At 47.7% G+C, this 23,343-nt stretch overlaps 6 protein-coding genes across 6 annotated transcripts; 4 read left to right on the top strand and 2 right to left on the bottom strand.

Moving 5' to 3' along the window:
* Nucleotides 1-1,042: 1,042 nt before the first annotated feature.
* PGRI_029110 (uncharacterized protein) lies at nucleotides 1,043-5,152 on the top strand (the record flags this gene model as incomplete). The annotated part of the gene is made up of 4 exons (XM_040790624.1): nucleotides 1,043-1,498; nucleotides 1,552-1,670; nucleotides 1,726-1,934; nucleotides 1,998-5,152. The coding sequence occupies 4 exons, from the start codon at nucleotides 1,043-1,045 to the stop codon at nucleotides 5,150-5,152; spliced, it is 3,939 nt and encodes a 1,312-aa protein (XP_040647577.1).
* Nucleotides 5,153-5,745: 593 nt separating this feature from the next.
* PGRI_029100 (uncharacterized protein) lies at nucleotides 5,746-6,381 on the top strand (the record flags this gene model as incomplete). The annotated part of the gene is made up of 2 exons (XM_040790623.1): nucleotides 5,746-6,008; nucleotides 6,063-6,381. The coding sequence occupies 2 exons, from the start codon at nucleotides 5,746-5,748 to the stop codon at nucleotides 6,379-6,381; spliced, it is 582 nt and encodes a 193-aa protein (XP_040647576.1).
* A 3,745-nt stretch (nucleotides 6,382-10,126) lies between these two features.
* PGRI_029090 (uncharacterized protein) lies at nucleotides 10,127-11,634 on the bottom strand (the record flags this gene model as incomplete). Its single annotated transcript, XM_040790622.1, has 2 exons — nucleotides 10,127-11,404; nucleotides 11,455-11,634. The coding sequence occupies 2 exons, from the start codon at nucleotides 11,632-11,634 to the stop codon at nucleotides 10,127-10,129; spliced, it is 1,458 nt and encodes a 485-aa protein (XP_040647575.1).
* Nucleotides 11,635-14,162: 2,528 nt separating this feature from the next.
* PGRI_029080 (putative flavin-binding monooxygenase) lies at nucleotides 14,163-16,270 on the top strand (the record flags this gene model as incomplete). The annotated part of the gene is made up of 5 exons (XM_040790621.1): nucleotides 14,163-14,778; nucleotides 14,839-14,945; nucleotides 15,007-15,542; nucleotides 15,625-16,078; nucleotides 16,136-16,270. The coding sequence occupies 5 exons, from the start codon at nucleotides 14,163-14,165 to the stop codon at nucleotides 16,268-16,270; spliced, it is 1,848 nt and encodes a 615-aa protein (XP_040647574.1).
* Nucleotides 16,271-17,508: 1,238 nt separating this feature from the next.
* Nucleotides 17,509-19,436, bottom strand: PGRI_029070 (aminoglycoside phosphotransferase family protein; the record flags this gene model as incomplete). Its single annotated transcript, XM_040790620.1, has 4 exons — nucleotides 17,509-18,335; nucleotides 18,396-18,618; nucleotides 18,982-19,154; nucleotides 19,217-19,436. The coding sequence occupies 4 exons, from the start codon at nucleotides 19,434-19,436 to the stop codon at nucleotides 17,509-17,511; spliced, it is 1,443 nt and encodes a 480-aa protein (XP_040647573.1).
* A 1,231-nt stretch (nucleotides 19,437-20,667) lies between these two features.
* Nucleotides 20,668-23,082, top strand: PGRI_029060 (fungal specific transcription factor domain-containing protein; the record flags this gene model as incomplete). The annotated part of the gene is made up of 7 exons (XM_040790619.1): nucleotides 20,668-20,848; nucleotides 20,930-21,174; nucleotides 21,221-21,321; nucleotides 21,382-21,962; nucleotides 22,017-22,136; nucleotides 22,208-22,489; nucleotides 22,550-23,082. The coding sequence occupies 7 exons, from the start codon at nucleotides 20,668-20,670 to the stop codon at nucleotides 23,080-23,082; spliced, it is 2,043 nt and encodes a 680-aa protein (XP_040647572.1).
* Nucleotides 23,083-23,343: the final 261 nt, after the last annotated feature.

Below are 23,343 nucleotides of genomic sequence, written 5' to 3'. Positions count from 1 at the left end.
ACCTTTAAATACCACCTTGTCGGCGCAGGTGATCCTTAATAGGCACTATGCTCCACTTTGACGATCTCGTGGGGTGCTAGGACGCTTTGATTCACATTGATTGGAGTGGAAGAAATGTATGGAGTAAAATGTCATCGACTGCATGTCAATTGAGCATTATATTGATTTTTTAACGCGTGTTAGTCAATGCAGTGGACAGCTTCTAGTCATGCGCATGTGTTACTATGACTTGTATTACTATTTTAATATCTTGTTTTTGGAAGATTCAAAATCTGCCTACTCACATATACTAACTTGCCAATTTAAACATTGACCTTGAGATGTAAACATGACGATTGTTGGTTGCCCATTGCGACGCGTAAGTCTCCAAGTTAATAAACAAACCACTTGGGCAGGTTGGGCTCTTGATATCCATCGGGCACCTCACATATGTAGATCCAAGGGAGTAGACAGGTATAAACTAGTGATACGTAGATCTTAGGAATCAACTTCTAAAATGAAATAAAGGATCTTAAAAGGGATAACCCCTTTAATATCCTTTTTAATATCCCGCCCAAGGCCATTCGCGCTTATCGTCACGCGCTTATCGCCCCTTGTTTTCCCTTCCACTTTTCAACATCCCACTATATCCAAGTCACCTTTTGCGCTCTATTTGTCGCTTCCATCGCATTCGGTACGTCGTTATCATCCTTCGCCTCCGAACACGTCGGTGCTTCTCGCTATCCTTCTATTTCCGATATTCCGTACCCTTTTGCGACCCCATCCTACAACCAGTTTATGCGTTCACTGCCTGCCCACATCCATGTTATCATCGCTTTATCAAATCGTTCTGCCTTGTCTGGCCTATTAATTTGTTGCGCTGGAATCTGCTTCTAACTTTCATCCTTGCTAGTGAGACATCGAATCCGAATCTGTGGTCCGATCCGCTATTGGCCTTGTTGCCTTTTGATTCCTCCGGATCGTCCATTACATACAATATCACCCTTCTGTCCATCCCCTTCAGTGTCTGACCCGAGTTGAGATCAATCTCTCGGTGGTGACAATGGAGGCGAAGGCAGCAGAACTATTGGCGGCCTTCAAGAACCCCAACCTGTCTGTTGATTCAAAGATCGCCTACCTCTCTAGTGTCAAATCCGATATCAAACAGAAAAATGTCCCCGAAGGAGCGATTCGCCCCATTTTTGAAACTTTGCGCCTCGCCATCGGCTCCCAACACTACTCTGTTCTTGGGGCGGGGTTCTCCACACTTGGCCATCTCCTGAAGCGCCTGGCAATCCAAGATCAGGAGCAATGGATTGTTCATCAGGCGCAGAGCTTGTATCCTACTCTTTTGGAGCGTCTCAATGACCCAAAAGAACGTATAAGAGCCCAGGCTGCATCGATATTCACCGAACTGTGGCCATTTGCAGGAAATGAAGTCGAATACCATGTGCTAGAAGTTGCACTTGTTGGGAAAAATCATCGGGCGAAAGAAACGAGCATGCTTTGGCTGGCAAATGTAGGTTTATGCATCCTGCAAGGCTTGTCTCAGCTACTAATCTCGACCTGCAGATGACGAAGCACCATGGTTTGTTGTTCCGCCAATATGTCCCTTCCCTAGTTTCGTGCTTAGAGGACGCCGATAGCGCCGTTCGAGATACGGCTAAGTTGGTCGTGATCGATCTGTTCCGGTGAGTGAAAATATCCCTCTTAATCGTTATATTCATCGTCTCTAACCAAACTTAGAACCGGCCCCGCAAGAGCGAAGTCGGACCTACAAAAGCAAATGGCGGCACGCGGTGTGAGGAAATCTATCGCGAATGCTATCCTTTCTGGAATTGGTTTAGGGTCTGTTGAACCCGACACTGCATCCTCTACGCGCCCAATCTCTCGCGCTGAACGCTCGATTTCGGTGATGTCCTCACGTTCACATGCTATGGAACAGACTGATGATGGTTAGTATTTTCATTCTATTTATTCCTGGGAGATTTGCGCTAGGTGTACTAATTTGTTTGCAGAGATGGAGCCCGTGAAGCCCCGCCCAGCTTCTAGAGCTAACCGTGAGAGACCAATAGCCTCATCCGCACCTACAGAACCACCCATTGTGAACCGACCCCGAACACCGGCCCCGGCACCAGCATCCCAGGAACCATTGCCAGATGATGATGGTTTAGAACCGTTTGATGTTGCCTCGGCAAGGGACGTTGATGATCTTGTGCGCGATATGCTACCCTGGTTCGAGGGAAGAGAATCTGAGGACAATTGGTCAAAGCGTGAAAAGAATGTGATTCTTTTCCGTAGACTAACTCGAGGCAATGCGCCGCACGACTTCTCTCAGACCTATATCAATGCAGTAAAGACACTCCTTGATGGTATCTTGAAGGTTGTCAACTCTTTACGAACCACAATGTCTAGCAACGGCAGTCTCTTGATCCAAGATATTGCCCGAACATGTGGCCCTAAAATTGACCCAATGGTCGAGATAATCATGCAGAACCTATTGAAGCTTTGCTCGGCGCTGAAAAAGATCGCCGCCCAGAACGGAAATGCCACTGTCGAAGTCGTCATTCGAAATGTTTCATTTAGCGTTCGCCTTCTGCAGCACGTTTCTTTCGCAACCCAGGATAAAAATGTTGCAGTGCGTCAGTTTGCTATAGGCTGGCTAAAAGCTTTGATTATCCGCCAGGCGCATCATAAAAGCGCAGTTGAACATGGCGGTGGCCTTGATCTTGTCGAGAAGTCGATTACGAAAGGATTGGGAGATGCCAACCCTGGTGTGCGCGAAGCAACAAGGAGTACCTTCTGGACGTTCTACAGCGTGTGGCCGGAGAGAGCCAATATGATAGCGGACACCCTCGACCCCAAGTCACGAAACCTGCTGGAAAAGGATCCATCGAACCCCAACCCCCCTTCAAAAGGTGCACCTGCATTGTCTGCAAAGAGCCCCGCCAAGAGTCGCTCCGCTCTACAAGAAGCTATTGCTGCTCGGAAGAAGGCCCAGATGCCTTCTCGACCCGAGTCGGCTCAGCCAACCTTTGCCGAGGCGAAGCCACCTGTTCCTACCTCCAAGTCAACCCGGAGTGTACCCACTGGGGCTCCTCTCTCGTCTCTATCTTCTGCACCTATGAGACCCGCCATGAAGCCTCGACGACCGGAACTGAGTCGTCCTGCAACTGCAGACCCATATGCTCGTCGTCCTGAGTCACGAGCCCAGTCTAGTACCCAGTCTACGCGACAAGCGACAACTTCTCCCCGGGCTATTAGATCCACCAAGCCTTCAACACCTACATCGAAGGCCCCTCTAACAGCACCTCGCACTCGCCCGCATGAGTCAGCGCAAGCTGCTTCAGCGAAGGGCAGGCCGAAGAAACTCGATTTATCGAAGTCCAAGTCTCACAACGATCTCATGGCTGCCAGTCGCGCTCGCAGTGACTCGAACGAAAGTCTTATCAACCAGCCATCTGCAAGAAGTCCGCGTCACGGGAATTACCTCTCCCCGTCCGAGGACCACCATTCCTCAGCCCCTGTCTCGTTGGAAAGTCCTCCCCTTCATGCATCTCAACCTCTTCTGTACTCAGCACCGGATGGCCCTCACGCGGATTCGGTTCCTATTGAAGACCCGGAACCAACGATAGAAGAGCCAGAAGCAATGATACAGGAGGAACCTGTCGTTGCCGCCCCTCCACCTTTCATCCCCGAACCCGATCTTGCAATGTCTCCCGCGCCTGTGTCTCCTGCTCGCCAGCATATAAATCTGGCCTTTGGTGCTGGACCTGCATCTGCTGTCAAACCCCAGCCTGAGTCAATGGTAATCTACGAAGATCCTACTACGCCCACCGCGGAGAAACATGAGGATGTTGACTACGTCGCCTCGGTTGGAAAGATTTCCCCTTCAAAATCGTCCTCTAGCCGCCATGATCAACCTGAACATAGTGAAGCAGAGGATCACCCCATTTCTGAGGACATCCCAGCCTCGGTGGCTGCTTCGGCTAGGAAGCCTACACCTGATTTGGCCCCCAAGCAGGACTCTAGTATGAACTTTGAACTTCGAACTCCATCTCCAACACGCCGGGCACCGCTGCAACCAAGCCCGTCACCAACGAGGGGTCGTGTCCAACCAGCGGCTTCTAATGCCATGGATATCGAGGCCCCGCTTCCCCAAGAGTCCCACATGGGAACGAATTTGATCGATGGCAACAACGAAAATTCGACTCCTCTTCTGACCAAGACTGTAGACTTGCCTGCAGTCCCGCGGTCTGCAGCTAAGCCGACTGCCCTTGAAGAAGTGACTGCAAACGAACCTACACCGCGTTCGCCAGAGGTGAGGCAGAGATTAGTCGAATCATTGTCTCAATCAACACTATCCCAGTCAACAATGTCTGACGATTCCACACGACGTACTCGAAAGTGGCTTGATCGTCAACGCAGCCCTAGCCCACGTTCAAAGGACCCAGTTAATGCCAGGGAGATGATCCATAAAGGCCTAGCTCGCATTCTCTCGAGAACCATGGAGCCTTCGGGTTATCGGAAGCTGCAGGGACTCATCCAATACCACGGCGATGAGATTGTGTCCCAAAGCGAGGACTACAATTCGTTGCTGGAAGCTCTATTCGATGAACTGGAAGCGACGCCTTCCAACCGCAAGGATCATGACGTGAAGACCCAGGTTTTGGCCACTATCCGTTCCATGCTTCTACGGACCCGCGAGCATTTCCACCCCTACGACACTCGCGCCATGGCAGCTATTATTCGGGCCCGCCGACACTACGAGTCCACTTCCCACTTTGTTACTTGCCTGGAGGAAGTGGCAGATAAACTTGTATTTTTGACCTTGCCCGAGACTGCGATTGTCGGTGTTCTGCAAGGATTGGATCTTGGAGCGGAAGCAGAGAATGATGAGACCTACAGGTCCACCATTATGGGCTTGAGTACCATCCAGCAGTCGCTATCGCGTCCTGGTGTTGATATCGACGATGAGCTTCTGGCTCGAATCGGTGCTGTCGTGATGCAACAGCTCGGGCACCCTCGCCCTGGTGTCAGAAAGAATGCCACTGAGCTCTGCACATTCTTGAACATCACCTTCGGGTCCGAGCGAGTGCAAAAAGTCACGCAGCCTCCCCGTGAAGGATCACTTAACCTTCTGACCTACTTTATGGCCCGACGGACTCAGTAATTGCTTTTTGATTTTGCTTTTTTACTCATGTCTATCTGTGTATGTGTTTAATACCTCTGGGTAGCGTGGCGTGTCAGGCCGTTGGCTTTCCGGTGTACATAGGTCCCTGTTCCATATTTATTTCTAAAAATTCATCTTTGTATGTTTATTTAATTTCTGATATATAAGCCCTACCTATATTCTTGGTAGTCATTGAGCAAGGAGCCAAAGCCTTGGACTCAATCCTTCCCCGTAAGCTCTGGCAGCAGTCCCCGATTTGTTTCTATTAACCCACCACGTCTAAACTCAAGTTAGAACAAGACAATGAGTCCTTTGTCCCCATTCCCACTAGGCTTGGGATCCTTGTTTGATGTAAACAAAGATGTAAAAGCCTCGACTACAAAGTCGAGTACAAAGGTATTGTAGAGCCCCGAGCCTTCGGATAGATACAAAGACAATGAAGGGAATCTTTCAGATCAATATAGTATCATGACCCGAAGAGCCAAATTGCACAGCCCCTTGTCGGTATATAAATGGATCTCTCTGCCTCGAAAATGATATCCCATCAACATCACATTGCGATTATCCAGCCCTCAGCAGCCCAACTAGCAATCATGAAGTTTTGGAAACTCGGCTGGGGCCAAAAAGAGCCCGTACACTTCACACCCACAGCATCCGAACGCTTCCCAATCGAAGTAGCACAAGCCTTCGAACCCATAGACGAGGTCATCCGCAACGTCGACCGCACCGGCTCACCCCCCGGCACTCTCCTTTGTTCATTCCCCGATCCCGCACCAGGCACAAGTCTCAACCAGTTCCGTTTCCAGCTGTACCGAGAAAACGGAGTTCTGCCCGGTGTTATCGGTTACCTTGAGAAGTATGTAAGTGCTACACACATGGTGTGGAGTATGTGTGCTATTCTTGCAGATAGTGGTATCGATCCCGATTGGAAAAATACATTTGAGATGTGGAAGCCACAGTGGGATCAGTTCTGTAGGAGCTTTGAAATCCATGGAAATACTACGCGCACTTTGGATATTCCTCCCTCGCCGGTCAATGTAATGTGGATTCAGAAACCTAATAGTCTTGGCTTTGTACGGCTTAGTCTTGGTGACTATAGGGAGAAGAAGCTTGATCAGGATGTTCTAGAGGCTCTGTGGAAGTGGATGCTGGATGTGCCCCCTGAAGCAATTGTTGAAGGGACTTTTATTATTATGCTGGGGCATGAGCCTTGGTTCCCAGAGGAGTAGAATCGGAAAGGTGGCGAGTAGAGTTGAGATAGATCGAGGATAAATGTCAATTATGTGCTGATCTGAAACCTGAAGTGTATATGTAGGCTTGTAATAGTAGTAGAATATAGTAGGGACATGGAGTAGCAGAGGTAGTATGTACTGGGCTTTGGCTGAGTGTGGATTATGGCTTGTTGTGCAAGCTATTGGCACTTCACACCACGGGTTTCATTATTGTGATTGTGTAAATTTGTATGGAGGCAATCGCTTCAAGGAAAAGTGTCTTGTGCGAGGACGGCACTTGATACCCTCGAAAGAGAGCAAGATTATCAAAACACTGTCTATGATAGATATCACGGACAAGGTCCGACGACAGGGTAATGCAATATACCTCGGAGAATAATGCGTTCAGGCCATTGAATGACTGTTAAAGGAGCTGGACGTTGACGAAAGAATTTGGCGCCGAGGTCTTCGTGCTATATGAACCTGGACTTTGTAGTGAGCCCTAATATGACCAACACTTGTTGTTCGCACTAGGGACTGGCAGTCCTTTGACTTCTTCTTTATATATTCTAGTAGTATACAAATTGGGGACTTGGCTCAACAACCTCTTGCGACGTGAATGTAGTACGACGGCATTTGGTCTCGATCTCGGCCACGCCAGGTCCAAGGAATGTACGAAGATCCGGAATTTCAATATCAGCCTGTCCCCACATTACAGGCTTTTCCGCGGCATCGATATCATCTGGCGGTGGATGGCAAGCAGCACTGATAGCCGCGCTACAGTTCATTGCAATCGGCATGGCGGCCGACTTGAACCTCCGGAACATCAAAATGAGAATTCCCACAACCATAATGAGCCAAGGTATAACCATGACCTTTAGACCAAGAGACGACACACCTATCACGTATATCGTTCGACTGTGATGCATACTACCCTGAGCATCTCGAGGTACTATTTGGACGAATGACAAGGCCTCGGAGGCAAGCCAATGGGAAAGGGCGGATAACACCATAAACGGGACACTATACCGGTATGGCACAGAGAGGTAGTATGTTGAGCGTTGTTCTCCAGTAGGAAAAGAGACCCGAAGGGGCTTGCGTTCGACGCCGAAATCATTGTATTCGGCAGCAAGCAACATTCGAGTGAGAGTATTGTTGTAGATCGCGTAGATTATTGAGATCACAGCTTGCGGAGAATTCACAACCAACACAGTGGCAATGAATCCAAAGGATCCAAGTGGGTAGAGCTGGGTATGGTACAACGAAGTGACCTTCTGTTCCCATGAAGACATGCCATCCTCATTCAGTTCTGTTCCGTTCCCGCCAAACCCAGAGGTCCTATAACCCAAGGCGAGACCAATCAAGGCAAGGAGGACCATTTTGAAAAACAGAAGGAAAGCAAATAGTCGACGTGGTAAAGCAGCTGACCATCTCTGTCGTATTGTACAGACCCTTTTTGGCTGTGGAGGTGGGCTCTGTCCCAAGCGGAATGGCACCGCGCGGGAGAATACAGATACCCAGGGATAATCATTAAAGGAATGCAATGCTTTTGGTTGTCCTTTATTGACTCGAGCCATGAGGCAGTTGTTGACCGTGTAAGGATCAGGGCATGTCAGAAATGACTTGAGGGCATCACCAACTGTCAAGAATATTTCGGACCTCCGCTCGAGAGCAGTGACGAGCATGCATATTAGCTTCAACACAATACAGCCCATTACCACTAAGCCAATCGGTAAACTGCATCCAAGCTCACAGGTTGGTGTGACTGAGCGACTGAAGCAAGTATTTACCTGAAGCTCGTCGGTGTAAGTAATCGGAATTGTATATTCGCCATTGTATCCCTGAATTTTACAACCTAAACCTTCGTGAGAACTGCCGGTGGAGATCCTACCGCCGCTCAGTCCAACCTGACATGACCAAGCCATTAGTTTTGAGCCAAGATCTGGGGTCAAAACGACGACTGTTGTTCGGGCGGTTTGATACGCGCCACTGTAGGCTTCTAGACAATCGTGATTGTCAATTTCCTCGAGCGCATTCGATATGATATCATTATATAGGCTGCTCGCGTTCATGCCAACTATGCGGTGGAAGTCGGAAGGGACATCGAATTGAGACAAATCCGTGTATTCATTGCCAAACGCAATTGGTGCAGCAACAATTCCGAAATCATTGGCGGTGACTGATACGTATATGAAGGAATTATATCTGAAGACATGGCATATTAGCTAGAGCTCTCTTAATGGTCGCAGCGAGAGTCACACATCATCTGAACTGGCAAAGAGGTCCCAAGAATCAACAGCCATAATGTTTTACGCCACAAAGGCGCGTACCAGACGTTTGTAAAACTGGAGGATCCAATCGAAACCCATACGCGTTGAGAGTGGGCAATATCGATTCTTGCGCGCGACGGTGCAGCCAGAACTTGATTACAATAGCTGCTTGTGGCGCTCAAAGTCAAAACAATGATGTTAACAAGGATATGGAGACCGGTCGCGATTTGGTTTGCCTGGTGGCATGTACCTTCGTAGATAACGGCCGACGAGGAACCCCATCCATAGCCACCAGAAGCGGCTTTTGTGGCCAATTCGACTGTGAGAATAACGTGGGCGAGTAGCGCCAGCGCCACTCCCAATGCACAAAGTAGCAATCCAGTTATCCATTTTTTCTTGGCTGGGGGCAGTGGCGGGGGCGGTGGAGAACACTTCGAATCATTATCTACCGTGGCTTCATAGTCCGAGGTATCGCGTGCGTCGACGAGTTGGTATGCCTGCTGGTCTACAATAGAAGGCTGCCTAGAATGAGAGGCAATTTGTTAGTGGTAATTATAACACAGGCCAAGATGTGTTCAACACTCACTTGGAAGCTCGCAATGTGTGGAGTGGGATAGGTTCCTCTGCGTTAATCAAACGCTCCTCCTGAGAGACATGGAGGAGAGATGTCGAGGCATCACTCTTTCGCGAGCCCATCATTTTGTAAGGCCACAGGAACCATCGAGAAATGCTTAGAGCATATCTTTGGTTTTACCATACAATCTTAATTTGTGACGGCTGTGTTGGGGGCCAAACAAGCCTCATTCGGGAAAGTGGCTTATCCTCGGCTTTACGGTGTGGCTTAGCGGGTCCTAGATGCTTTTCCATGGTTGACCTGGATAAGGGTTTTAATAATTTACTTTGATTGGCCTGCATGTATCCACATGTACTCCACAGACCTGTCAAATGTGGAAACTGCGCCCCACAGGACCTCGGGAAATGCTTCCAACCTGAGAAAGTTATTATGTATCAGCCCGTTTAGTTATATGCATTGGAAACCACCATTAAGGCTGCAGATCTATCACCATGATGTGTCAACTATGAGCACTCTGTAAGCACGAGTGAGTGATCAGTTAGGGCTTGGTCTGGCAACGACAACATGAGATAATGAGATTGTAGGTATCGCCATATTAGTCGCACTGTATGGAAAATTCCATGAGGAATATGAGATGATAACATGTGACTCATGATCTGTTGGAAAGAGATCTACTGGTGATATCTATGTGCATGGTGAAAATTTGTGGTGAGATGCCCCGAATGTATTAGGGACGACACTTCACAGGATAGAAAATCGTCCAGGAACTAAGTAGGCAAATCTCTCTACATAAAAGTATACATAAAATGGGAACCAAACAGCGCTCAGATGTTTCATATGCGTCCTTCAGACTTCGACAGGTTATACAGCTACAAGGCCCGTAGTTGAAACATTTCAGACCTCGAAAAAAGCATACTAGTCAAACCATGGTTTGCAAACAGGAACAGAGAAGGCTAAGTCCCCATCGCTGTTTAGGGAATAGTTTTTCCATGGTGTTAGATCTGCTGAACTGTTTCCAGCCAGTCGATGTATTCGCCGCTCGAATCCAGTAGCCCCCACACCCATCCTTTGCGACGACAGCCACCGGTGCTATCGTGAGTTTCAATGGGTTGACAATCATAGGATTGATAAATATGACTGAGGCTTTTTCTCCATTAAGACTGGCGCCGGAGAAATCAAGACTTGTGTAATCGAATGTTGTCCAGTGAGACACCACCGAAAACCCTAGGTTTCCTGTGCCACGGAGTGCTAATGAGAGGGTCTTGGATATATGATCTTCTGAGAATCGAAGGCTCTGCCGGACGGATCCGCTAGATGTATATCGCAGTGTGGTGAGGCGTATATCCCGTGCAATCTCAGCAACTGACTCTTCTTTTAGCTGCTGGACGGAGAATTTGCACCGAAGGGCCAAAACACTACAACGGATGTAGTATGTTCCTGCCTTCGGGGGTTCAATAAAGCGGCGAAAGTTGGCAATCCCAAAGTAGTCGACTGGATCAGAGGATATAGCTGTAGATTGAGGGGAATACACGGATTTTAGATACCATGCAGCGATAACATCATTTCTTGTGAGTTGAATGTCAGGAGAACCATTCTTCAACTCTCCTTGTGACCATTTCCTCAATTCGTCGACCCATGCGCCTGGAATGTAGATAAACTTGTCCTTAAGAGCCTCACGGAATCCAAGCTTCATGGCAATGATCGCTACCAGCATGTGCCACATAAGCATTGCCAGCTTGAATATCCCACTGTCGTAGTTTTGTGCATGCATCTGGTAGTGGAAATTGGATTCAGTTTCCGTGCACTCATCTTTGACGTTCATCAGATCAGACATTCGGACATCTCCGGCGTCAGGCGGAAGAGCAAACAAAGGGATTGGCTTATTAGACAGTAGATCACAGAATGCTTTAACCACTTCCCAGCAATCATTGCCGTCACAAATATGGTGTGCGATTCCAAAAGTGAGCAGTGTAGCGTCTTGTAGGAGCGTAACACGAAGGCGGAAACTTGTCGCGAGGCTGACTGGGACATTGAATATGAATCTCTCCTCAACTTTGGATAATTCCGAGATTTTCATGATGTTTGGCCCATTAGTATATTCTTCGTGTTGTATTTGAAAATAGGTAGCCAGTGATTCATTGATCTCCCTGCTGGCGTAATCGACAGTAGACCCACAGGTGAAAGACCATGGTTTTGTCTAGAAAAAGATATAGTTAAGCAGGCCATAGTAGTGGCAAATAAACTCACGTCTTTGATTAAATTACCGCCCAGTATTGGCCATAATCTGACCAACTCTGTGAGCTTTCCCTTCAATATAGCTGAATCGAGTACGGCATTGACAACCAAGCCAGCATAGATGGTACTGTAACCTCCAAAAGAGCTAACACTCTTGCAAGTGTATTTCGAGCCTAATTTTGGATCCTCCATTTTCAGATTGAGGAGAGGTGGGAGAGGTAGGAAAAGGGGTCAAAAACGATATGGAACAAGGATGAGGTAGAACAAGGATGAGAACCTTTCCTCTATTATGTGACCGCAATACATATACTCGTGACGTCCTCGGGCACCTAGGTGGCTTAGGTTTTAAGTGTTAGTGCGACGCAAAGCAGCGATATAATCGGAGTAAATATAAAAATAAATGATATTACAGATTTGAGTTCATGGAAGGATTGCCCATTTTGGAAGAGATATACGTACTACAGTGCTCAATGACACCGCTACTCCGGTACGAAGTAGATAGAGTGCTAGATGTACGATATAAACATACCTTTACCACTCGTCAGCAAACAGTATTGCATATGCACGCTAGTAGTAAATACTTTTATTTCCACGGCATACAATAAGGCCAAATATGAGATTCGCCTTAACTAAAATAATTCTTATGGACTCCGTATTGGTATTACTATGCACTAATGCAGGCTGCATTCTCAGGTCACTTTGAGTTACCCTGTAAGATTATATGATATGTCGAGTGTACACCGTACATTGTAGTACGCATTAGGAGTGCAAGGGACCTGTAATCGTGGCACCACTAACAATATAGTCTGCACCCTGTGTCGGTGTCCTTGCCATCATAATCCCTTTTGAGCCCATTTCTCTTCCATTCTTGAATTTCTTCCTATCAGAATGTCTCCAAACCAAGACGCCCAATATTCACATATGCCAAATATGATATTCAAGCTCTGTGCCACCAAGCCAGCGCGCTACGGCAGGGTATTGCATGTTCTTGCAATCCAAATCAACGTTCTGCCACAGGGAATTCCAACTGGGCTATCTTTCTTACCCTTGAAGATGGGGCCCGATGGGTCTTTCGATCCCCACACCCTAGATCCTTTATGCCAGTATAGATGGGAATAAAGTTGCTATCAAGCGAAGCTTCCACGCTGCGATACATCAGGGCTCATAGTGATATTCTAGTTCTAGAAGTATACAACTATTGGTAAACGCTATCTTATATCATGCTTTATTCTAGTGCCGATCTATTAAAGCGCTTTGTCCAATAATAAAATTGTAATTCCGTACACCTTTATGAGCGAAGTGTCTGGCCAACCGTTGTCGAATGCTTGGAAACCAGCCGGTTGTTACCTACCTGGCCTAGAGACTGCTAAAAAGGCCAAATTTCTATCGTAGTTGGGTGCCATTACCTGGAAACCTTCACGGTTGCGATTCGATAAAATTGGCTTACTGTTCGAAGAAACTTAATCTTTCGAAATCAAAGAACGTCTCTCGCGTGGTCATATGTTGTATACCCTATAGCCAAGGAAGTTTCCATGCTGTATGGTGCCAAGGTATTATGTGTGTATAGACCCACATAATACCGGCCAATGAAAGACCGCACACTCTCGGTTTCGACCACGACATCCACGAGTGGATACCGTCACGTGAAGTCTCGAAAGCATAATAGCCAATTAAACTGATATCAAAGACCCATACCCCTGAAACCTCAGTATTGCATCTGTAAGATTAAAAAAAATATGGGTATGTTCTCTTTGGTTGAGCGTATCATCCTTAGTGCAGGGGCCAGCTAATCTTTTCTGTATATTTTCAGATTGACCATATGCCCCGAAGGGCGAAGGGACATCCTTAAAGTTTAATAATAACCACCTCATGGTTGATAAGGAAGGATGGAAAGAGCCACGTGATGCGCCTGGTCAACCGTTCCTTCCAAATACACGGTTATACAATTTTCCAGGGCTCCAGGCACATGTGGATCATCTAAATTGCATAACTTCATGGTACCGTTCACCTGACATGAGGTCCTCGGAAACTAATAGAGGCGATATCGCGTTTAGTCTCAATCTATCACAAAACATAATATAGATGCCAATTAAAGATGACAAGAATTGGGCCGCATAAGTGTCTTTCAGTGGTCTTCTCAAATATCATTCTGCGTAGATGCCTTGTCAAGTTTATAGGTCGACGGCAAAAAAAGGCGGATAGGAGCTAAATTTGTGCAATGGGCATTTCTAAGTATAACCTTTGATATTCAACCGCAACATTACAGGTACAGCGTATACCAGTAACCCAGAATAGTAAATGACACTGCAGACATGGGATTTGGCAAGTTTCCAGAACCGATCGCCGGATTTTCCTCTTAAGGCTGATCCGCTCGGCCAACCTGCCTTGATGGTCAGCTCGGGTGTCAATATTCCGATCTCCCCTGGATCTCGGAGAAGAGGCCGGGGTCACTGATTCTGGGCGACTCCACGTGGACATTGCCTTCTTCCTACTCCACGTTTCCCAACTGCCCCTCGCTCGGAGACACGCCGGGAAGCTCGGCTCAGTTGCCTATGGCAGGAATATCCGGCAAAATGGGAATTGAGGGGAAGACGGAGGGTATAAGAACTGTCAGGATCCACAATTGATGCAGAGGTTTATCTTTGCATCGCTACCTGAACTACACTGCCATAAAGCCCATTGAGTTGGAGAGTGAGCAAATCCGTCGAACCGTCTTGAAGATGGCAACAACATTAACCGGTGGAAATCCACACATCATCCAACTGCCAACGACACCCTCCGACGTATCTTCCGACCCTCAAAGCGTCGCTCAGAAATGGCTCTCGGATCTCGAAGCTCAGCTCTCTGGTTCAGAAGACTTGAACATCAAGGAGCTATTCCATGATGATTCCTGGTGGCGCGATATGTTGGCGTTGGACTGGGATATGCGCACCGTACATACAGCCACTGAAATTCAGAACTTCCTATCCAAGCAACAGACCAAGGCACAACTCTCCAGGTTCAAGCTCCAGGATACGGGCAAGTTTCAGCCACGTCTGGAGCAGGTTGTCGACGGGCTGAGCTGGGTGTCTTCCATGTTCTTCTTCGAGACTGCCATTGGTACTGGAACGGGCATGCTGCGTCTGACGCAGGCGGCGGATGGGGCTTGGAAGGCTTATGCTATGTATACATCATTGCAGGAGCTCAGTTCGGCTCTAGAACCACTCGGGAAACGTCGGGCTGAGGGAACGACCGAGTCGATGCCTGGTGGTCTAGCTGGTGGCACATGGATTGAGCGCAGGAATCGACAGAAGGAGTTTTTGGATGAGGAGCCCGCTACTTTGGTTGTTGGGGCCGGTAAGGAATTCTTTCGTTAAAATGAGCGTTCCTATGATTTGGATGCTAACCAGTCAACAGGCCAAGCTGGATTAAATATGGGTGCGCGTCTGCAGAGCCTCGGCGTGTCATGCTTGATTGTCGATAAGAGCGAGCGCGTGGGAGATAATTGGCGTAATCGGTACCGGGTACGCGATATGAGAGGAACATGCTCTATTATATGGAGAGATATACTAATTTCTCGCGCAGACACTTGTCACGCACGACCCAGCTGAGTACACACACATGGCCTATCTGCCATTCCCACAGAACTGGCCACAGTTTACGCCGAAAGACAAGCTGGGTGACTGGTTTGAAGCCTACGCCAGTATCATGGAGTTGAATATTTGGATGCAGACCTCTATCGTCTCAGCAGAGTATGACGAAGCTGGAGGCCAGTGGACGGTTGTCCTCGCTCGTGGTGATGGGTCCCAACGCATCGTCCGGCCTCGTCACCTTGTATGGTGTACAGGACACTCAGGCGAGGCGAAAATTCCTTTCTTCCCGGGACAAGAATCGTTCCAGGGCACGGTATACCACGGCAGCCAGCACCGCGATGCATCGGAAAGCGATGTCCGCGGTAAGAAGGTTATTGTCGTCGGTACTGGTAACAGTGGGCACGATATCGCGCAGAACTATTATGAGAATGGTGCAGATGTTACTATGCTGCAGCGCAGCGGGACATATGTTATAACTGCCGAGAAGGGTGTGTTTATGATGCACAGTGGATTGCATGAGGATGGCGGGTGTGTTTCCAAATTCCTTTCCATTTCTTTCTTATCCCTTCTCCCTCTGATTCACACCATACTAATATTGTCAACCGTGTAGTCCCCCAACTGAACAATGTGACATCGTCTCCGAGAGTCTCCCCTGGCCTGTCCAATTCGCTTTGGGTGCACATATGACGAAGGACATTGCCAACGCCGAGAAGGAGACACTTGACGGACTCCGTCGGGCTGGCTTCGAACTGGATTTCGGGATAGACGGGGCTGGTATTACCCGCGCATACTTTACCCGCGGCGGCGGGTATTATATCGATGTCGGATGCAGCCAGCTTATCATCGACGGCAAGATCAAAGTCAAACACAGCCCGGACGGTATCAACGGCTTTGGAAATCGCGAGCTGCTCTTGGCGAATGGTGATTCCCTCCCAGCGGACGTTGTTGTCCTTGCCACTGGATACGATAATATGCGCACGACAGTCAGAAAGGTCTTGGGTGACAAGGTTGCGGACCGGTGTTCGGATGTTTGGGATCTGGATGCAGAAGGAGAGCTTCAAGCTGTAAGCTCCCGTTTACTCGATGATACTTTTGAACTCCATGCTAATTACACTTTTAAGATGTGGCGCCCCAGTGGTCATCCGGGCTTCTGGTACTTTGGTGGAAACCTCGCATTGTGCCGGATCTACTCTAAGTTTTTGGCACTTCAGATCAAGGCTGTCGAAGCTGGAATATCCAGCGGAGTACGGCAGTAAATAAAAAGAGGAACTTCGACCATACTTCTGCAATTGTCTGAATTGCAGATTGCATTGTATGTATCAATTTATGCGATACAAGAATAGTGGGCCGCATAAACGGCCTTGCTATGTCTTTTCAGTGGTCTTTCCGTCATTCAAAAATACAGCAAAGCATTTCCATCCACCCCAAGCTCATCGACAAAAAACCCAAACCCAAAGAGCCATACATAAAACAAGAAGCTGCTGCTGTCCTTGGAAAGAAGCTGCCGCACTAAGATGAGGATTATATTTGGGCAGATTACAGTAATTTGACTGGATCCCCGTGTCCGGAATCTCTTTTTTCTGGCAAAGAGTAAAGTTGCCCTGCAACCAGCGACTCGCCTCATTATTGAGTGCGCCTGGCTCAGGCAGACCTTGGAAAAATGGATCGGGTATCTCGCACCACTGGGCATTTTGGGATTCCGTTTTGACGGGATTCGGTGAACAGCATGCTGTCAGGGCTTTGGTTTGATTTTTGCCCGCGGCGCCATCTTCGATATAGTACATGCAGTAGTTGGTTGAGGCTTGCGTTGCCTTTGGGAGCGTGGGGAGAGTTTGGGGTTGATCCATGTTTTCTAATGTAATGTAAGTAATGCCCAGATGATCATTCCTGGGATTCATCATACCTTTACTTTGTCGTGGTAGTTATGGGTACTATGGCTCTGGGGTAGTGCGTGTTTGTAGATTCGTGAAAATCTGGGGAAGTTATTCCTGGGGTGTCAGCAGATATAACCTCCAAGCTCAGGGGCTCTATCTTGGCAAGGCGCATGGAGTGCGAAGAGGCTGTGGTAGGATTTCAGCCGCTAGCCCCCAATCTCACCCGCTGATCGCGGCCAAAGCATGCCTTTAGTATTGAAACCTGAACTATTCCTTATATATCCTTGCCGACGGACTGAGCAACATCAAAAATTTGGCAAAATATCCATTCCTTTGCTATTCAACACTTGCAGGTATAAAGTCAATGTTTCGCAAGCCCATGTTTCCCACGACATTATCGATAAAGGACAGCATCACAAATCTCGCAAATCGAGTGACGCAGCCCAAAGAAAACAGCGACTCATGGATGCTCCATCCGTCAGGTTTCCCAGTACGCCGAAATACCGTTACTATGTAAATTAAAGCATGTTGCATCTCCTAACTTATACAACTGCTCAATTTGAGTCAGGTGCTTGGTTATATACACGAAATAGGGTCGCCAGGTACATTTCGACAATCCATCATGCCCCAAACGGCGTGTCGTACCACAATAACCTCTCAGCTTCTAGCTCCTCCTCATATGTATCTCCCACGAATGCATCATGAATGAGACCTAGTATTTCTGGGGATGTGTGCACGCCATAAAACAGCTTCGTAAACTCCCAGTACTCAGGATAGAAGCCGGCGCATTCCCAGTCCACAATGCCAGACAGGCGTCCACGATCAATGATAATATTTCTGGGATGTATGTCCGCATGCGTGAACACAGACCGGTATTGACGCGCATGGACGGTTGCGACTTTTTCCCTTGTCTCGCTGAGTACGTGTCTGTGGACGAGGAAGGAATTGAAATCAGAAATCAGGCGGAACGGACCACATACGCCGGAGGGGAAACGATAATCGAACAGCGGGCCGCCATGACAATCGCTAAAGTGGTACGAGCTCTGATTTGGAATAGAGCGGAGTTGTGATAAGGCATTCTTCAGGTCTTTCGACAGTTGCTTGCGCTCAGGGTATGAGAGTCGGTGAAAAACCATATCCAGCGTGTCTCCAGGCATGGCTGTCATGATAAGAACGCGGCGTATGCCCTGATAATCATCTATCCAAAGGGGTGCGGGGATCGAAGTATACCGTTCCACGAGCCTGAGTGTCTCTCCTTCATTAGGAGTGCGAGTGGATTCTTTTGCATACAATCCGAACGGTAACCGGTGCACGAGGCCGGTGGAATACTGCGGGTATAGGTGACTGCCTAACTTTATGAGCGCGCCATAACACTGCACGCGTATAAAGTGAGGAATGAGATGCCAGACCGAGCGCAATATCTTCTGGGTCGCTATGTTCAAGTGGACTATCCCAAGGAACCAAATTAGCATTAGAGGTCTAAGCAACGGAATTATTTGTACCATACACAACGGGGGCGAAGGCCAGCCATCGGCGATTCGTTCTTCAACATGAAATAGATGTAAAGAAGCTGCGATGCGGTAATGCGTTCGCAACAAAAATGGATCTGGGAGAGGCTGATTCGTGCCTTGGCTCTCCATGATAAACATTTGCATTGTTGAGTCCCAGTGGCTACCATCGCTAAGGAACAGCTCACCACAAGGCTCAGGGAACAGTCTAGACACAAAATACTGACACATAGTCAGTTGGACGTACTACCGGACGGGTAAGATTCCAAGAAGTATTGACGTAAACTTCACTGGCGGTTTTGATTCTGATCTCGGTTTCATCATTCCACTGGTCAGGGGTATTAGTTGCTGGAAATATTTGAACGTGCCCATTTCGAAAAGCCGAATGTATACTAGGGGAGAGTAAGAAAATATTTTTGAGTTGATATTCCAGTTTGTTAGTGCGCAAAATGGTCTGAAGCTCAGAGGTTTTAGCAGGCGTCAAAAATGCCCGGAGAAGGGGATAGAGAGAACCCTATAAGAGTTTCCGACATTGTTAGATTTCCGATTCTCAACTTGGCTTAGAAACGCTCAATAAACACCTACCTGCGGATCCATGTCACTGTCATCAAAAAGGCTCGGAGGGATGACCCAGGCATGATCGAACCGAACGGATACGTTGGGGTCCAATGGCTTCTGATCCAACATAAAACAGTGTGAATCGTCTCGCGCTTCAACTAGCGCGCATGCTTGAGACGAGACCTGGTCTTGTTTGACCACTGATTTTATGGTTGGCGGGGACACGGCAGCCACTGGGGACGGACGCCCCGCTTCGACTGACACTTCGTGGCCAGTCGCTTCCAGTCAATTTTCAACTCATGCAGGACCTGTTCTGTAGAGCAATCGGTGCGATCATGAATCCTTTTCCAGATATAGCAAGCAGCATGCCCCGGATCGACGGCCTCATCTAGGAAAGCTCTCCAGATCGCATGGTCGGTGGATGTGAGCGAGGCAGATTTGATGAGCCGGGTAGTTGCGTGATACCTCGCTAGTGGAGCCATTCTTAATGAGCGAGGAGTTTCTGTATCAGGATATCGAGTTTATTTCTTTGTTCTTTACGTCACATTAGCAGAGATAATCAAAATATATATGGACTTTTCTGCTAGCAGAGTATTATGTAATATGTGGGAAGCACCTAGGCAGCCCTGGAAGTAGAGCTCCGCAAAGCCCATAAATGGGTCTAAAGCTCCAACTCAACCCCGGCCCCCTTTAAAGCCCGTCTCGTACTAATAAATTGGCCTCTGTAATTATGACCTTCTACTGATAGTATCAAGTTCAAACATAGATATCAAATTATTGTAGCTGTATAAGTATGTATTTTAATTTTAAACTGAATATAATCGGAGGAAGACAAGATATTGCGGAAAATGTGCTAAATATCAAATATCAAATAGAGAAACCACCGTAGGCTTTCACTCCAGGCCCATAGCCCACCAGTGGGCCCAAAGATAGACCTAAAACCCAACCCATTAGTGGGTTGGGTTAGGCTGGGCTTTGGGGCTTTGCGAAGGTCTACCTGGAGGTGCCCACCCAGGAGTATAATGCTCGCGAATGTGATGATTCTTTCATTTGTAAATGAGAAATAGGATAGTAGCTGGCACCTATTCAGAGAAATTATTTGTTGTTAATTAGGGAATAAAAGGGAAGTCCGAGAACAGGTGAAATTGCGAAAGGTCAGGTGAAATGATGCTTGATAATATATCTACATTGAGTTCCAATAACTGGCATAAGAAAAAGCCAACCGCAAGGCTGGCAAACTGAGGCTAAGTCGGAGACTATGGAAGGAGCAACCCTGTTACTAAATAATCTTCTCCACGACCTTGTGGTCCGGTCCTCCCTCAAGTTTATCTGCCCAGAAATCTGTCATTCCGTCCTAAGGCGGAATTGGGTGAATATTCTTTCGTGCTTGAAATGAGGTGCAATTTGTGAAAAGTTTGAATTTCTTTCTTCTCACGAGGCGTTGTTGTTGGCCTTCCTAAAGGAGAAAAGCTAGCCGGACACGTGACCGGTGTTTTCGGTAACCGGCTAACATATCCCTATCAGGAAGTTGGCAGGCATTAGGACTTAGCCACAGTTTACGATCGATACACATCGGCAGATCTTTGCCAACTGGAACCAAATATTTGCTCTCCCAATAAAGGTTTTGGCTGGCTGGTGTTCTGTTTTTGGAATCGCATGAAGGAGCGGCCATCATGAGTGAAAGAGGGTCGGAAATCGTCTACCGAGCTGAAAATGTCCCGATTCGCTTTTTTAAAGCATGCCGATGGTGCAGAAGACAAAAGATGCGATGTGATGCGCGTAGCCAAGTCCCTTGCTTCCGCTGTCGCTCTACCGGCCGGGACTGCATCTTGGACCCCATCGATGATGGCCGACGACGAAGCGATCGTCGGCGGAAAACGACTACCCCCGCAAGGTGACAATTGAGATATCGATATTACATGTGAAAGCAACCAGCTGATATTCTGTCAAAGAAACCATACTGCTTCACCGCTAGATCCTAGAACTGGATATCACACTCCAGCATCAAGAGATCAGGGGTTCTCACCTGCCACCGTACAAGATGGTGGTTTTGACACTTCAATTGACTCTTTACCCAGTTCTACTGGATTAAATAGCCTCCAGCGGTCTTACACGTCTGATGCGAATGGACCGGAGTCTCAACAGCTCAGCCCTAATGAAATGATCGCGCCTGCATCAGCAGTACACTCGATGTCTGTGAATTTGCTAGGTAGTAATGATGTGAGTTACTATCAAATCACTCAAACAATTAGCATCGATTTAACAGACCAAGATTTTTATGGAAAATTCAACTAAGGGTGACCCCAGAGGAGATGTCGTCGCCAGAGGAATCGTTAGTGAGGAGCTTGCTCGTGTCATGTATGAGAGGTATAGAACTCACAGCCAAATGGAATTTCACTATCATAAGCAAATCTAACTTAACTACAGGTTTACAGGTGGATCAAAAAACTTTCTTCCCCTTTTTGATCCGATTAGAGACACATTCGACTCTGTCCGTTCAAGATCCTTGTTTTGCTTTACGGTGATTATCTATCTGGCTAGTCGCGCAGTGACAGATCTGCGCGGAGACACACATATGCAGCGCGTTCTCCAAGATGAAGCACAGCGTTTGGCCGAAGACAGCTTCTTCGAGCGGCCTACGAAACTGGAAACAGTACAAGGAATGATTCTGCTGGCTGCTTACTCCGAGAAAACATGGTTCTCAATTGCTCTCATTCTTCGCACCGCGTTGGATTCTGGATTGGAGAAATCTTTAGACACTTTGCTGTCCCAAGAAAATGTCCCCCGAAGTTCGCTCTCGGCTTCGATGGCTGATCGTGAATTGGTATGGCAGACAAGGACCTGGTTAATCAGTTTTACATTGGAGTTGGACGTCGCATCTGGTACGGGACGAAAATCACGCATTGCCGAGGTCGATGTAGTAAAGCTGCGCAGATTCCTTGACTATCCACTCTCTCTGCCTTGTGATATGCGGACTGTGTGTATCATTGAGCTTCATCAACTGCGAGGTAAAATGCAAAACTGTGGTGCGATTCGTCTAACCAATGACTAACATATGACAGGTAATTCTCGTATGATCATTGATAATACTTCAACTATAGGCGATATTGTGTCTACAGAACTACCGGCCATTATGACAAGATTGCAAAACTGGTGGACGACATGGGATGAAATCCATGAAAGTAGGCTGCCATCTCTCGCGTTGAATGCACGCTCGGTCTGGATCAATTACTGACTTGAACAAACCACGAAGACAATGGTTTCCATATAGGGGCCTTTCAACGCAGCAGTCTCAAGCTTATGCTTCACTATGCCAGGATCTTTGTCTTCTGTGCTTCCTTAGCACGGATTCAAAAGTTACAACCCACGTACGCGGATTCAAACTCTGAAATCCTCGACCAGAATGTGATGGGCCTGTGGCAGTCCCTTGTTACAACCATCATGGACCAATTAAGCTTTTTGATCAACGAGCCATCCTATCGTTGTCAATTACCCTGGGCGCCAACGTATCCAGCTCTCACAATCGCCTTCGTCAGTAAGTTGATCATTTCCTCAATCAGCTACATACATCCAACTTGCTAATACAAATATTTAGCAACATTCGCTCTTCGTATCGCCAGATGGCGTCCGAATCTGATCAATCAAAGTCTTTTACTTGAAAGAGCAGAAAGAATCTGTGACTTCCTCAAACAGCCCCCATATCCCGATATCCACCGGACTGTCTCCATCTTCGTGAACTACGCACGAGCCTTGATAGCGAGTCAGCGTCCGCAGAGCAACCATAGTACTGATGTACCCATCATGCCTGACCAAGGCGAGGGCCCACCCTTCGAGGGACCTGATAATCCCATGATCAACGGCCCGCCTCCATCGGGGGTGGGTCCCCTCGACGATCTCCGCTATAGAACCGGCCCGACCATTCAGGCTGATAAAGATTCAAATATGGTCTCAATGCCAAGTAGTGACCCATCTGCAGCGGCCAGAGCGCCCGTATCTCGGCTATCCGGCACGATGGAGGCACCCAACTGGACTGTTTCGAATTCCATTGCAGATTCATTTGGTCTGTTTGAGGAGGGGCAGAACGATATCTTCGATTTCTTGCCTATGATGCCATCGATGCCACAGTAACAATAATATACCTAATAGACCTTACTGAAGCTAAGATCATTCTAATTAAACTGTCTAAACTGAGTAGAACGCGCAAGGACGAAAATGTTATAGCCTAGATCAACGTTGATACTCCAACAAATTGGGCCGCCACGCGCAACGCAGTATGTTTTCTTTATTCATATGTATTTAGTCACACCAGTCTAGATGCATCTCCAACGAAAAACTGTATCCTTAGCAATCAATTTGTGCATCCGGGGCAGTCATCCATGTCCGGGTCCA

Source organism: Penicillium griseofulvum (assembly GCF_001561935.1).
Source record: "Penicillium griseofulvum strain PG3 chromosome Unknown contig_80, whole genome shotgun sequence".
Classification (NCBI taxonomy): domain Eukaryota; kingdom Fungi; phylum Ascomycota; class Eurotiomycetes; order Eurotiales; family Aspergillaceae; genus Penicillium; species Penicillium griseofulvum.
Note: the sequence above shows the minus strand (reverse complement) of the source record. Positions and strands in the feature narration are given on the sequence as shown.